General features: G+C 31.3%; 1 protein-coding gene across 6 annotated transcripts in view; it reads right to left on the bottom strand.

The window, feature by feature from the left end:
• osp (outspread) overlaps window positions 1-16,498 on the bottom strand; it is a 302,097-nt gene that overhangs the window by 53,806 nt on the left and 231,793 nt on the right. For all 6 annotated transcript variants that reach the window (XM_065499376.1, XM_065499373.1, XM_065499375.1 and 3 more), the window contains exon 5: window positions 5,886-6,699. In XM_065499376.1, the coding sequence (XP_065355448.1) occupies window positions 5,886-6,699 (814 nt within the window). The remainder of the gene's footprint in view (window positions 1-5,885; window positions 6,700-16,498) is intronic.

Below are 16,498 nucleotides of genomic sequence, written 5' to 3' on the forward strand. Positions count from 1 at the left end.
ACTATGTTGAATTTTGTGAGTATACCAACATTTTTAAGCGATTTATGCACGTTAAAGTGATTTTCGGAAGCGGGTCTATATGGGAGATATGACTAATTATGGACCGATCGTAACAAAATTTGGTGACATGAATTTTGTATATATAAAACTTATTTGGAATGCAATTTGTGGAGATATCTATGTGATTTAAATATTTATGACCGATAAAGTCCAATTTCGGAAGGACATTTGTATGGGGGCTAAGTGAAATAATAGACCGATTTCAGCCAGTTTCAATAGACTTGGTCCTTGGGCCGAAAAAATAATATGTACCAAATTTGATCGAAATATCTTTAAAATTGCGACCTGTACTCTGCGCACAAGGTTTATATGGACAGCCAGCCAGCCGACCAGACGGACGGACGGACATCGTTTAATCGACTCAGAAAGTGATTCTAAGTCGATCGGTATACTTTAAGGTGGGTGTTAGACTAATATTTTTGGGCGTTACAAACATCTGCACAAACGCATTATACCCTCCCCACTATGGTGGTGTAGGGTATAAAAATATACTTTTTGGTGCTATGACCAATATTTTGATATGTTCAAACGGAATGACAAACTCAATATACCCTCCATCTTTTTGGTGGTGGTTCAAAACATGAAAATATTCCTCCGATCAAACAGAATAACAAGTGCGGTGCTTTGATTCATTAGGTTCAAATTGTGTTAAATAATGTTTGAATATACACACAAATGTGAGCAAACTCCAGTTTTTGATTTTTTTAAGATAATGAAAATCACAAAATCAAATACATCGATTCAAATTTTAAAGTTTTGTTTTGTTGCAGATAATGTTAAATATTATGTTCGGTTCTAAAAAAACTTTAGGTCCGACCTAAATTTTTAATGATATTCATTGTCTTAAAAAAGGCAGATAATTCACAGGTGTGTAATCACTTTTGAGGCTGTGTGTCTGCAAATACATACTTGTGAATTTTTTACAAAATTAAAAAAAAATCTATTGTTGATAAACCATTTATTGAACCCGCTTTAAATTGATGTACATATTTTAATTAGCATAATCATCATCTTTATAAACTTTACTCTTATTTTTTGTTTGCCTAACAAAAAAGATCCCATATAATAAATTTTAGCCATTTACGAGTATCAATGTAAGTGCTTTTATTCAATATTTTTTTTTCTTCATATTTCAGTACTAAATGTTAATAAACTCATAATGATGATTTTGTGCCAATTAAACACATACCCTTAGCTGTCATCTTTGATCAATGTCAATTATTTTCAATGGGTTTGTCTCGCCATTCATGAGAAATTTGTTTTTTTTTCTTCTTCTTTTTTGCTACATTTAGTTCTATGAACGAAACAATCAACAATTTGCTTTTATAAAATTAAATTGACATTTAAAAAAAAATTAAATGAAGAATACCACCACCGTTCGTTCGTCCGTCCGTCTGTCCGTATTCATACAATTGATGACATTTTTAGTTCATTTTAATTTTTGCAAACATAGCAGTATATGAAGAGTACAATGGAATTGATAAATGATCACGAAATGTAGTCATGGTGTGGGTAAACAAACATATTTTATGATGGGAAGTGACAACTTGGGGTCGAAAAATAAATATGAGAACGATTTTCTTTCTGAATCAAATTGTGGAATAAACTCCCAGAATCTACTCAGCGAAATTCTAATGGGATATCATTTTGTCCAGCAGGTATGAGGTTTTACAAAACTATTAATCATAAACACGTTTAACCTCAACATAAAATACAAGCTTGATGGATTTTAAAATCTTGTCTTGATGTTTACGGTATCTTCATTGCTTCAACTCTCGAATCGATTTAATGAAGTAATGAACTAGTAGAAGACATAAACCAAGCTTATACTACTAATTTGAGAAATCTTGAAATTATGAATAGACTTATTGATGTTCTAAACTTAAACTGATAAAACAAGCTAATCTGTGGTATTTAAGCATACTGAATATTGAATCGACTTAATGATGCTGGAGGAAGTTGAAACTAAATATTAAATTTCAGCACATAGTCATGATAATTGGAGATATAATTATATTTTCAATTTAGGGACTTCTGAAACTCCTGAATCGACTTCGTGATGTATTTAAGATAAAATTACAAAACAAGCCGTTTTGTGGTGTGATGATACTCCTGAAACGACTATACTCTAAGGATGTTGAAAATATCGATTATATTCAATGATACCCTATAGATCTGAGGGTTTCTGTTCGATTCCCACCAGCAAAGCGCTGCGCAGTTTGTGTTTGTTTTTCTTAAAAAAAACATGATTTTTAATATTTATGAATTTTATCTTACTTAGATTCTTATGACTTGAATTCCTGCAGAAAATCTAAATAATTTTGAGGAGTGCTTAAACGACTGTTTAGTTTGAGTCTAATAAACCAAGCTAATTTGCGTGATTTTTATACCTTCACTATCCAAAAACACAACGTCCAAATCAAGTTTATTAGTGGTATGTATATTGAAACTACTCTAGGAATATTGAAATTCCGAAGCCAAAATAAAATTAAAATTTATTTGAGGTTTGCTGTAGCAATTAATAATCAAACTCCTGAATGACCTCTACTCTGAGGCTATTGAAAATTCCAAATCTACTCGTTAACATTCTAAAGTCAAATAGAAAAGTAAAACTGATTTAAGGGATGCTGCAGTAATTTAATCTATTAAACTAAACCTTGAAGTCCAGCAAATAATGAACTTTCGGATCCATTCAGTTAATATAAGTTCATTGGCTCATTGATGGCCTTGAGCCCAACTGACAAATCTAGCTAATGAAATTCTCTACTTTTGTGTAAATCGCAAATCGACGCATTGTTATCTCGAAGACATAATTTGAGGATAAATTGAATCTTTAAAGCAGAAGAACCATGTTGATTTGAGACATTGCGGAATACCTCAATTTACTATAAGATGTCTTGAAGCTTACATGATAAGACAACTTGTGCAATTCGATTCGAATAAAAAAAGTCTTCGAATTTCAATATATATAGCATACAAATTCGAATGATTTTCCTTTTGAATCGAATTACACCTGTGCAAAATTTTGGTTATTTTCGGATCAAAAATCTGTAACTTTTGAATGGATGAGTATTTCTTTAATATTTTTTCTCTGTTAAATAGGTGGGACCTTAGGCTTTAATTTGTATTTTCGAACATAAAAATCATTATCATTATAAAAAACGTTATAAACGCTTAAAAATATATTTTTTATTTTTTGTAGATGTAAAAGAAATGTTTTTATGTGTTTTCTCATTAAGTTTATAGGTCTTGCTGAGTACATTAGAAATTGTGTCAAAAAATTTCAGAAACACCCTCAAATTCAAAAGTTATTCTAAAAAACCGTTTTAAGTGATGTTCGTAAACTCAGTCAGTTTTTGTTTATTTTGATATGAAAGCTTATACAGATTTATATCAATGTATATAGAAAATTTAGTTTTTAACAAATCACGTTTTTAATTTCTGAAATCGGATGAAAATTGTAAAAGTTATTCAACTTTTCATTAACACCTCTTTTAGTATTTTCTTCCCCATTGCATATGAATACAACAACAAAAAACTATAAAAAAAGTAATAAAAATAAAATTGCCTTTAACACACTGTGCAAAAAAAATATCTTGTCCTAAACTCCAAATAGATTTAAAGATTTCCAGAACTTATGAAGCTTTATCCCTTTAATGCATATTGTTGCCAATTGTCTACATTCCAATTCCACTTCATTTTAGACGAATATAAGCTTGATACTAATTCAGATTCTAATTCCGAAAAGGGTTATAAAACACAACTGATTACAGAAATCCTAAGGATTCTCGAATCAGTTCAATGATGTCATGAAGTACGTGGAATGCCAAAGTATGCTGTAACTCCCAACTCGATTTTTTTAGAAAAGCCAAATTTATTTGATTAATTCTTAAACGTATGAGTCTGCTTTGACATATAATTAGAAAATAAATACCAAGACACATAAATCGACATAAATATCCACTAGGAAATCCAGCCGATCTGAAAGATGCTAAGACTTACTACTAGTTTCACTGAAGTCAAAATGGCAAACCAAAGTAATTTGTAAGATATTAAACCTCTCAAATGTTCTTCATAAGCCCTAAAGAAAGGCTAACAGATTCATGGGGTCATCATAGGTCTTAAATGTCAATTTATTTGAGAGATGCTGCAACTCCTAACACGACTATATGATGTCCTGAAGCATAATAGAGAAATCAATCTAATTTAGGTGAATACTAAAGCTCTTGAATTGGTTCTACGATGTAATGAAACCTAACAAAACGACTTCCGTAGTAAAGGATCTCTCGAATCAGTACTAAGACATCCTGAACATATAACTAAATAAGGGCTAATATGATAAACACGGTCATGATTTTATAAGTTTGTAGATAAGAGGAATGGAGTAAAAACTAATTCAAAAGAGAATTGCGAAAAAATCATAACTGAAAAGTCATATTGCGAATCCCGTGAAATATTGTAATTTCCGAAAGTGTTCAATATCCAAAAGCCCAACAGAATAACTAAACTTCATTAAGATGAAATGGGAAAAGCCAACTGAGTTCAGAAAGACTATTTGATTTGATTATTTGATTAAATACAGAAATGCCAATCTCAATAAAATCCAGGATGTCTTGTAAAGGATAATAAGTGAATGTAAATAAAATGAATGAACACAATTACCATGACTCTGCCAATAAATGTTATGTGTTGGCTTTGAGGACCAATAAAAAGTACCATGGGGTTAAATTTCACGATATCAGTGGCCTGTTCACATTATCTCCATGTGAGAGAAGCAATCGTCATGAGCTGTGCGTCACGTAGCGTCGTCTTGTTGAAACCAAATGTCGTTGGTATCCATATTATCCAATTCTGGCCAAAAGAAGTTTGACGCTCTTGGATCTCATGTGCCAAATTTAACAATTTTGTTTGTTGACGTAGCCATTCATCCAGAAATGGTCGTCACCGTTAAATGTTTTTTTCAGAATACTCATTTTGATAAATCAGTTTTATAACTGCAATGTTCGGAAGTCCCTATTGAAAGACCCTATATTACTGTTCCTTCAAATATTGATTTTTTTCTCATAGTTAAGTATTTTTTTTTGTATAAAACCCACCCAAAAAATCTTAACATTACCCTAAAACAACAGTTGTATATAAAACAAGATAAAAGTATTTATATGTCATGTCTTGTAAGATTTGTCAGATATTTTTTTATGTATTTTCTTTCATTTCGAACGTTTTAATGTCATGGCCAATATGTGGCATATACAAGTACATTCACACTCGTTTCTACAGTCGATGAAATAAAAAGTAAACGTTCACTATTGTAAGAAAAAAGGTGATTGATCTCTTAATAAATTTTATGCTTGTTATTTGGTTCTTTATACAATGGACGTGTGTTATGATTTTTTTCAGGTTTTTTTCACAAATATTAAAATATGTGCTTAAAAGATATTAAAAATTTGTGTTTTTTTTCATTTAAAATAAAAAAAAAAACTGTAATGTACGCGTCATAACAAATTAAAAGCAATATAATGATTGAATTTAATTGAGTTCATAAAATTCATATATAAATTGAATGAGAGCGCGTATAGATATATTTCATAGCACAGATTTAATTAAATTTAAAGTGTTTCTTTACATAATAAATCTTTGCAAAATGAATTGAAAGAACTCAGACAGAAACCATGACAAATTTATGATAAATTAAGTAATGTATTTTGAATAGATATACATTAAACACGCAGTTTTAATCTATCAGATAGAACAATAAATATTTGTATACAATTTTAAGCAGGGATAATATTGTTTAAGCGTTTAATAACTATACGATTTTAACTTACCTCTAGTTTTAATTTCATTAACAGCATTGCGATTATTTTCATCATGAACACTTGTTCCAGCCATTGAACTTTTCTTTTTGGTATTGCATTCCTCACCCGTTGAGTTACCACTTTCTTCCTCTTCATCACACTCATCCTCCTCGTCATCTTCACCAGTTTCCACACCATCATCTTCCTCGTCATCCTCTTCATCGTTTTCGTCATCATCATCATCTACGTCATTATTGACAGCAGCATTTCGTATGCCGGCATTATGATTATTTTTAATGCCTGCAGCATTTTTACTAGTCGCCGTTTTTGTTGTTACGACAACATCATTATGCGACCATAATTTTGAACTACCGTTGATGTTGTTGTTGTTGTTGCTGCTCTTCATGGCCGTTGACTTTTTCTCTTGTTTTGACGCCATGGCCGCTGTGTTGGCTGTCGCAGAAGATGATGTTGTTGATGAAACGGTAGTTGATGCTAAAACACCAGTTGATTGGGTGGACGTTAAAATATCCTTATGATAGGAATTATGACGATTACGTGCTGTTGCACTAACGGCAGCTGCATCTGAATTGGTTGATTGCAAAATCGTGGTAGCTTGGGCACCCGGAAATGTGGCATTACGCTTGTGACGTCCCTTCGATTTAGGAAACGCCACCAATATATTCAGCCACCATTTCGATTCTTCGGGACAGGTACCTTTAACGAATGTAACACGATCTGGTGCCGTTATGGCAATCGAATTTGTATGACCGGTTACATCTTCGGCGGTGGCAACCTCCAAAACTTTGGTCATATCAATACAGGCTTGGGGTACAGTCTCGGGCTAAAATAGATAAGAGAAAAGAAAGGATATTTAGTAAGTAAGTAGGTAGGTAACAGAAAATAATTATCAGATAAATAGATGTTTTATAACCAACAAATTTATTTACAATTCCTTTTTCGAAAACGAAATAAATTGTATCTCTAAACCATTCCGTTAATGAATTAGAGATTTGCGAATTCATTCTTTACAGAATTAATTCCTTATTGAATCATTCAAATTTTATTGAATTCAAATCCATTACAAAATAGCTTTAAGGATTTATTGAATGATTAAATTTTTCTTCAATTCAAATGAATCCTTGAATTAATTTAACATTAATTCTGTTATAAATTTTGAATTCAACGATGATTGAATTCTATTTAAATAAGAGCACTTGAATGAAGCTAAGGAATTAGATGTTAGAAATGAATTTATGAAATGAATGGATGACATTTTTTAATTCCGAATTAAGATTTTAGTGAATTAAGATCAATTTAAATTAATTAAGTCGAGACTCTGTATGAACTCAGTCCAGCTCACATGAGTCCATGAATTGGTCCCTTTATAAAGGATCATGTTCAGGTCCTTAAGAGCTCGTTTACACGAATAAACGAATCCAACTTCGTAACATCCACTCTCGATAGATGCATAAAAGGACTACCCATTTTCGTAGTCCGGTTCCTCGATAGAGCAGGGCAAAGACTAATGAGATGTTCAACCGTTTCCCCTAGTCTTCATCATCACAACTTCTACAGAAGTTATTGTAAAAAATGTTCAGTCTCCTAGCATGAGCACCAATTAAGCAGTGCCCTGCAAGCCGGCTATCAAAATTCGTAGCCGAGCTGGGAGTATCACGGGCCCGGACTATGAGGGACATTGACCTATCATCGTCTTAGATGGGCCATTTAAACCTCTATTAGTCAAACTAGACCATCTGAGCTGACCAGACTCAAAAAATTAGGGTTCATGAGTGATTTACAACAGTAGGGCGATAAACCGACAAAAATATCGATCTCGTCGACTTGCAGACTTGCAGTGCTTGTTTTGGCCAGTTCATCCGCGATAGTATTTTCGAGTACACCAGAGTGACCCGGTACCCAGAATAACTCCAGGTTAGAATGTCTCGCCATCTCGTTAAGAGACACCCGGCATTCATGTACCAATCTGGACGTCGAATAGACACCGGAGAGGGATTTGATAGCAGGTTTGCTGTCAGTACAAATTCAGATATTCATACCAAATAACTTATAGTGCTTCATCCAATAAAATCTCAGCTTAAATTAAACTACCTTGATCACGTGGATATGATTTTCCATAGCAAATCTTGTGTAAAACTGATTTTCTATAGAAAATGTTGTGTCTAACTCGATTTTCTATAGAAAAATTTGTGTCTAACATGATTTTCTATAGAAAATTTTGTGTCTAACATGATTTTCTATAGAAAATTTTGTGTCTAACATGATTTTCTATAGAAAATTTTGTGTCTAACATGATTTTCTATAGAAAATTTTGTGTCTAACATGATTTTCTATAGAAAATTTTGTGTCTAACATGATTTTCTATAGAAAATTTTGTGTCTAACATGATTTTCTATAGAAAATTTTGTGTCTAACATGATTTTCTATAGGAAATTTTGTGTCTAACATGATTTTCTATAGAAAATTTTGTGTCTAACATGATTTTCTATAGAAAATTTTATGTCTAACATGATTTTCTATAGAAAATTTTGTGTCTAACATGATTTTCTATAGAAAATTTTGTGTCTAACATGATTTTCTATAGAAAATTTTGTGTCTAACATGATTTTCTATAGAAAATTTTGTGTCTAACATGATTTTCTATAGAAAATTTTGTGTGTAACATGATTTTCTATAGAAAATTTTGTGTCTAACATGATTTTCTATAGAAAATTTTGTGTCTAACATTATTTTCTATAGAAAATTTTGTGTCTAACATGATTTTCTATAGAAAATTTTGTGTCTAACATGATTTTCTATAGAAAATTTTGTGTCTAACATGATTTTCTATAGAAAATTTTGTGTCTAACATGATTTTCTATAGAAAATTTTGTGTCTAACATGATTTTCTATAGAAAATTTTGTGTCTAACATGATTTTCTATAGAAAATTTTGTGTCTAACATGATTTTCTATAGAAAATTTTGTGTCTAACATGATTTTCTATAGAAAATTTTGTGTCTAACATGATTTTCTATAGAAAATTTTGTGTCTAACATGATTTTCTATAGAAAATTTTGTGTCTAACATGATTTTCTATAGAAAATTTTGTGTCTAACATGATTTTCTATAGAAAATTTTGTGTCTAACATGATTTTCTATAGAAAATTTTGTGTCTAACATGATTTTCTATAGAAAATTTTGTGTCTAACATGATTTTCTATAGAAAATTTTGTGTCTAACATGATTTTCTATAGAAAATTTTGTGTCTAACATGATTTTCTATAGAAAATTTTGTGTCTAACATGATTTTCTATAGAAAATTTTGTGTCTAACATGATTTTCTATAGAAAATTTTGTGTCTAACATGATTTTCTATAGAAAATTTTGTGTCTAACATGATTTTCTATAGAAAATTTTGTGTCTAACATGATTTTCTACAGAAAGTTTTGTGTCTAACATGATTTTCTACAGAAAGTTTTGTGTCTAACATGATTTTCTACAGAAAGTTTTGTGTCTAACATGATTTTCTACAGAAAGTTTTGTGTCTAACATGATTTTCTACAGAAAGTTTTGTGTCTAACATGATTTTCTACAGAAAGTTTTGTGTCTAACATGATTTTCTACAGAAAGTTTTGTGTCTAACATGATTTTCTACAGAAAGTTTTGTGTCTAACATGATTTTCTACAGAAAGTTTTGTGTCTAACAAGATTTTCTACAGAAAGTTTTGTGTCTAACATGATTTTCTATTTAAAGTTTTGTGTCTAACATGATTTTCTATTTAAAGTTTTGTGTCTAACATGATTTTCTATTGAACGTTTTGTGTCTAACATGATTTTCTATTGAAAGTTTTGTGTGTAACATGATTTTCTATTGAAAGTTTTGTGTGTAACATGATTTTCTACAGAAAGTTTTGTGTAAAAGATTTTTTTTAGAGAAATTATTTTGCATAACCTCATTTTTATAGAAAATGTTGTTGACAATCAACTATTAGGCTGGCTTAAGCCACATTTAACATTCAATTTATTTAGATTCTGTAAAATTTGTTTGAATTTAGTTTCACTTTAGTCAAATCCTAATTATTTTTATCATTTGACATTCCAGTGTATTACGAACCCAAAACCTTAAATTTTAGCAGCTTATTTTCTTATATTCAAACAAGTTATGACAGTTACAGTAGGGTGCCAATTAGTATTCAATTTCCTACTATTTTCGCTCAATGCTGCTGTGGCTATGCTGTGATTTAATGTTTATGATTTTGTCTAATCGTTTCACTGTCATACCTGCCACCAAAAGCAGTACATATTTACTTGAACAAGTATGCATGACCAAAAAAACTAAAGGAAAAATCCCATAATAAGTGTTACTTTCACAGAAGGGAGCACGTACCAATAGTTTATGTTTCCTCATTGTCTTTAAATCATGACTACGATCTTAAGGAAATGTTCTCGTAGTTATATACAAGTATTTTTCTCTTTCTCCCTGTCTCACCCCAACCAGGAAAGGAACCACAAACAAACGTTGAAATATTCCTAACAAGCTGTATAAGAAAAAACCTGCTGTTCACACGAATTATTTCATGGTCATATCATCATTGTAAGCTATATAGTATAGTTACTTTACCTAGGCCTTTACAACACCTATTACTTTATCATAATTTATATTTTGACCATATTCTTGCTTTTCTAACTACAGCTAAAGAATAAAAAATTAAAAAAAAAAATCTAAAACAAATCTTGATTTAACATTATTTTTCTACTTTTATCGTTGGTTGATTCTTTGAGTTTTTTGTTTTTAATTTACAAAAGAAACCTGTTCTAAGCTTAATCTTTAAGGAATAAAAATCATAATTTGAAACTGGAAACAAAAGTCCACTTTCATTTATTAGCCCAAAATGTCCCCCTCCATGAAGGTGAAAAGTAAGAAAGAAAGATGGGCAGGTACAAGAACATGATTGTTTAATGTTGTCTTGAAAATTAATTTCACTACAGCTAGATAGTACCTACTTTATTTAGGATGGTTTAGAGACATTAGTTAGAATTTATGGTCAGTTTTGTAATCATTATTTAGATTTTTAAAATATAGTACTTAAAATTGATATAAATACTTCCTGGAGTGGATTCATACAGGAGAAAATAATAAAACCCAATTAATAAGTTAACCATATCAAACGCTTAGCCATCAAATCTATATAAAGTGTCTTTCAATAGGCACTTCCGAACATGGCAGTGCACTTCAACAAACAAAATTGTCGAATTTGGGATGATAACATCCACACGAGATTCAAGGGCGTGCAATGCATCCCGAAAAAGTCAATGTTAGGTGTGGATTTTGAGCGGTCTGCATATTTTTGAGAACGACGTTGGCGATATAGGTCGATTATTACAACTTCTTTTGATCTGAATAAGATGATATGGACACCAACAAAATGTTGTTTCAACAAGACGGCGCTATGTCCACATATTGGACATTCTGCACGAGGGATTTGGGGGCATGGCCATCGTACGTGTAGGTGATGTGTACTAGCCACCGAGATCGAGCGATTTGACTCCGTTAGACTTTTTCTTGTAGGGGTGTTCATAAGTCGCAGATCTATGTCAGTAAGTTACACACCACATCGTACCTCAAATCCAACATAACCCATTTCATCGATCAAATTCAGCCTGATGTAAGGGCCAGAGTCATGGAAAAGTGTTCGGTCCGGATGCGCGACATTCAGCGATTGCCGACACGATGTTATATTCCATATAAACTTTCAAACTGATAAAAAATGTCTCACACCTACTTTGCGATTAATGAAAGACCCTTGATTAATCTAACTCAGAAATAGTCATTACTTTATCATCGAAAATGTAATATAAGAAGTAGCAACTTCTAATTACTAACAAATGTTTGTGTTCATCAAACAGAAATGTTCAACGAATGAAGGCAATTTGATTTTTGGTTTCTCTGTGTTTGAAGAGGAAGTTCCAACTTTTTATGTCTGTGCAGTTAGGGCCTACTAATTTTGCCTCAAGCACTACTTTACATCACTTAACAAACTCGGTCTGTCAACATAATTGGTTCAGATAGCTCTGGCGTCAATTACAAGAACCCCGCAAGTTTTCATTGGACGAGAACCTTTCTTTGGCATCTCCTGAGTTTATGCTGGAAAGAGGATTTATTCTGCGGTTGCATTGAAATTCGCTCGCAAATGGGGAGATTTATCTTGGCTTAGACAGCCGGAACGATTTATAACTCTGTCTGTGGTTAAATTCCAGAAGCTGTCATCGATTCAAAATAGCGATGCAGGACGTTGTGTTCAATTTGCTTTCGACAGTGTCAAAACAGTGAAGATTTTGCAAGATAACCGATCAGGCCATTGAACACGTACTTTGTGATTGTCCTATATTTGAGCCGTGTACAGAAGTGGATCTTCACGACTGTGATGGTCAATAACTCTCGTGTTTTGATGAGTTGTCAAGGATGAATCTGAGATAAGTCCATTCCTGAGTTGAATATAATGGGGACATGTTGGCGAAAATTAGAGGAACCTCGCAAGTTTTCATTTAATAGGAACCTTTCTTTGGCTTCTCCCGAGGTTATGCTAAAAAGCGGACTTATTCTTCGCTTGCATCGAAATTCACTTGGAAATGGGGAGATTTATCTTGGCTCAGACAGCCTGAACGATTTATAACTCCTTCTATGGGTAAATCTCAGAAGCTGTCATCGCTCCAAGATACCGATGTCGGAGTACTTCTGGAACTATTTACTTTCGGCAGAGTCAAAATAGTGACAATTTTTCAAGATACACGATGAGACGATGAGCACGTACTTTGTGATTGCCTATATTAGAGTAGTGTAGACTCCTGTTTTGATGAGTTATCAAGGATAAATCTGAGATAAACCCATTCCTTCATCAGATAATCTGGTTGGTTCAACTATCCTGCTGTTTACTTCTTGGGTATCACAGTGGGATTTGTTTTGGATGGATCCTAATGGTCCCCTTCGATATTTTTTATCTATGGCTCCATAAGAAGCCTGGACCTGTTGTGGTGAATCTAATAGCTTCACAAGGTTGCCAAGTTATTTAAAATCAGATTGAAAACTACCACATTTGAATCAGCTGATTACTGAATATATTATCTGAACGTAATCAAAACACCTGAACTAATGAAAATATCTGATCAAATGCTTAAGATTTTAAGAGCAAAAAGTTGCTTATTTGATGAATAATGCTAAAAATAAGGCATTTTAAAGTCTGTCTCAACCCTTTTCATTTTGATTTCAATTTAATTCTTATTACTTTCTATGATTTTCAAATAAATTCTTATCATGCAATTCATTTGTTACTCCTTTTTTACGATTTAATTTTTTTCTTTTAATATTGACAATATTATTTATGTTTTTTTCTTACGATCTTGTCTTGTTTTATAGCTCATGTGGTGTTTTAGGTTGGCTTTTTTTCTCTCTAACTCTCCACATTTTTATTCATTTAATGAATTGTGGCCAATAAGGAAAAGAAAGACAAATACGAGTATTTATGGGAAAACATGATTCAAATTAGCGATAACAAGATAATTTTTTTCATTAGAGAGGATAGAGGGATGAGCTGTATGATTTTTTTTATTAGCAATTTGTCGGTTTCTAGATAAATTCGTTAAAAAAAATCATTTAAATGTCACATAAAACACAAATTTTTGATTTGCAACACATAACAAAAAGTAGATAAAAAAAAAAAATAAGTTGGGAAGGGACATTTTTCAAACAGCAACTGTTTGAAGTAGTTATGTAGTAAAATTTAAACAATTTATGATTTATTTTGATTGTATGGACATTTCTATTTTGACATTCTTTCTGTTGGTGATACATTGCCAAACATTTTCTTTACACTTGTTGCAAAGTGATTTAGCCAAATTAGCTATGATACTTATTTGTGAAATTGACATGTATTTTCTTTTAAAACAAATTAAGTTTGGCTTTGCCTAAAGTTTGGAAATTTAAGGTTTTCAGACAATTGGTGAAAATGACAAAATATTTGGTTAAGCTTAATTAAAATCTAATTTGAAATAACTAACTATAGATAGTTTTGTTTAAGTAAAAGTATAAAAGTTAAAAAAAAAGTTTTGTAGAAAAAAAACTTGCAGGAATTTAAAGTCATGCAAAGGGTCTACAGCAAAGGTCATCACTCATAGCCACCACGGGCCGAAGGCGAACGACTATACAAATTTACACTATACGAATGATAGCGAAGCTTCTTAAAATTAACAAAAAGGAAACAATTTATTTATAAACATTCAAAATCTGCTTAATATAACAGAAATTCTCTCATAGTTTAGTGTAATTTGATTAATACGAGTCATATAGGTTGAAACCATAGAGAAATACACATAGAGTGGAAACCAGAAAAAAGCTTAACCCTTTAACCGGCAAGGCTGTCTTTAGGCGGGTATGTTAAATGTATGTAATGCTGCTTTATTTGGTTATTTTTCCCGTTATAACGGTAAATATGAGTAAAGAGACAAACACTTTTCTTATTGTGATAAACAAGAACGTGCACTTGTCTTTTGTTTGTTTTTATTCCAACGTATTTCTTTTTTTTTCAAACAATAACCAGGTATATTATTTTACCTCGAAATAAAATTGGCCGGTTAGAGGGTTAAACAGAAAAAATGCTCTAAATCATGGTAGGCGTTCATATTGTTCAGGTTACGATGATTTTCGTCAAACAACCCGAATGTGAACAAAAGGGCGTAATAGAGCGTAAAAATACACACATTTCATTCAGTTTCTTGATGTTGTTGTGGATATTTTATTTTTTACCCAAAAGAGCACACAAATTAAATGCCTCTTTTTGCCTACCAATGCACTATAGTTCAAAGTATCACTTTTTCCGTGCGAAATTAATAACTATTAAAGTATTCTACTGTTTGATACCAAAATTGGACCATAGGTAGAAATACTTATATTTTCAACAAATTTAAGAAAAAATTAACCCTTTGTCGACCATTAACCCATCAGGAGAAAAAGAAAGTAAATTCATTGCTTTTGATTAGAAAAAAATTATTTCATATTAGTTTTCAGTCAAATTAGTTGAATCAGTAATTCATTTTGTAAACACATTTGATTCAAAATATTAATTGAAGTATCAGATAAAACTTCGCACAGTGGTATAGAAAAAAAAGAGGGAAATAAATCTGTAATTTCTAAATCCTTAGTCCTTAGTTAGATTTGAATAAAATTTGACATGCGCAAAGAAGAAGTGTTGACAAGTTTAAATTTTTAATGCATGGGCTCAGCAGGGGTGGATGTCATTGGTAACCAAAGATACAAATCTGAAAGCATATATCACCATTAAGCCATATAGTATTTTCTTTTAGAAAATAATCTTCCTTTCTTCTGCATTTTTGACATTTTACTTTTAAGTAATTGTAGACAAAATGGCGGACTTTTTCATCCAATAATTTCTTACAGCCCTTAGGAATAAAAGGAGCACTAATTTTCTTCACAATATATTTAATAATAGCTTAATACTTTGTGTGGTTTGGGCGTTCTTTTAGCCAAATTTCAAAAAGTTCATTTTTTTTATAGCACAGTAACCTAGAAAAAATTAAATTACTCAAAAAGCGCAAAAATGCGCAGTATGAGATAAAGTGAAGTAAATTCACAGCATTTCAATATATTTATTTCCTTTTATTTCAAGTTTAACAAACATTAACATTTTTTTAAAAGCTTCTATAAAGTTGAAGTTTTGTAATCAAAAGAAATTACTTTAAGGTTATGTTTAAAAATTGTAATTTTTAATATAAGGGGAAATAGTTTCCAAATAATTAGGAGAGATAAATTAAGTACTTAGACGTCTCGTTGTTTTCCATTTTAAACGTTATTTAAATTATTCACACACTTTCCACAATTAACGGTTAAAAGTTACAATATAATATTGATACTATTCAAAAATTTTTAAAAATGTATCGAAACTTTGACTTTGAAGGCGTGCTGTCAGGCAGTATTTTGTATTTTACAAAAACCAATTGCGAATTTGATTGCATTGGAGTTTTAGTAACAGGTTGACAGCAAAAAATGAATAATAACAGCTTCGAAATTTGAATTTCGCACGAAAAAAGTGATACTATGAACTATAGTATTTTATTTTATTTTATTTATTTTATTTTTTTTTATTTTATTTATAGCATTGCAATGCTCTAAATAATCACTTCTGTGAGAGTTGTTTTTGTATTCACATAGTTTTTTTTACAATTGCATTATCACCACTTGGGTTTTCGACAACTGAGTTAGGTTTTTGGCAGGATCTATATGTATTTATGGGCAATGCCATGTACTCAGTTCTTTGACAACTGAGATAGGTCTTTGACCGGAGAGTTTCCGATCTATGTGTATTTTTCTCTGGTTGGAACATTCGAATATTGTACATTTTTAAAATATCACTTAAATGTATTAAATAGTAACTATTAACAAATAAATGCTATTTCACTTCTTCGCACCACTTTAAGTAATTTCTCAACCCATTTAAACTCAAATTTATTTTGACATTTTAATTAACTTCATTTCAGCCATATCAATTTGGGTCACATTTTAAGTATTGCCACATGTTGCCGACACGACGACATTCATTCATGTTTTCTTACGCCCAATTTTATCAGCAG

The sequence above is a fragment of the Calliphora vicina genome, chromosome 2 (assembly GCF_958450345.1).
Source record: "Calliphora vicina chromosome 2, idCalVici1.1, whole genome shotgun sequence".
Lineage (NCBI taxonomy): Eukaryota > Metazoa > Arthropoda > Insecta > Diptera > Calliphoridae > Calliphora > Calliphora vicina.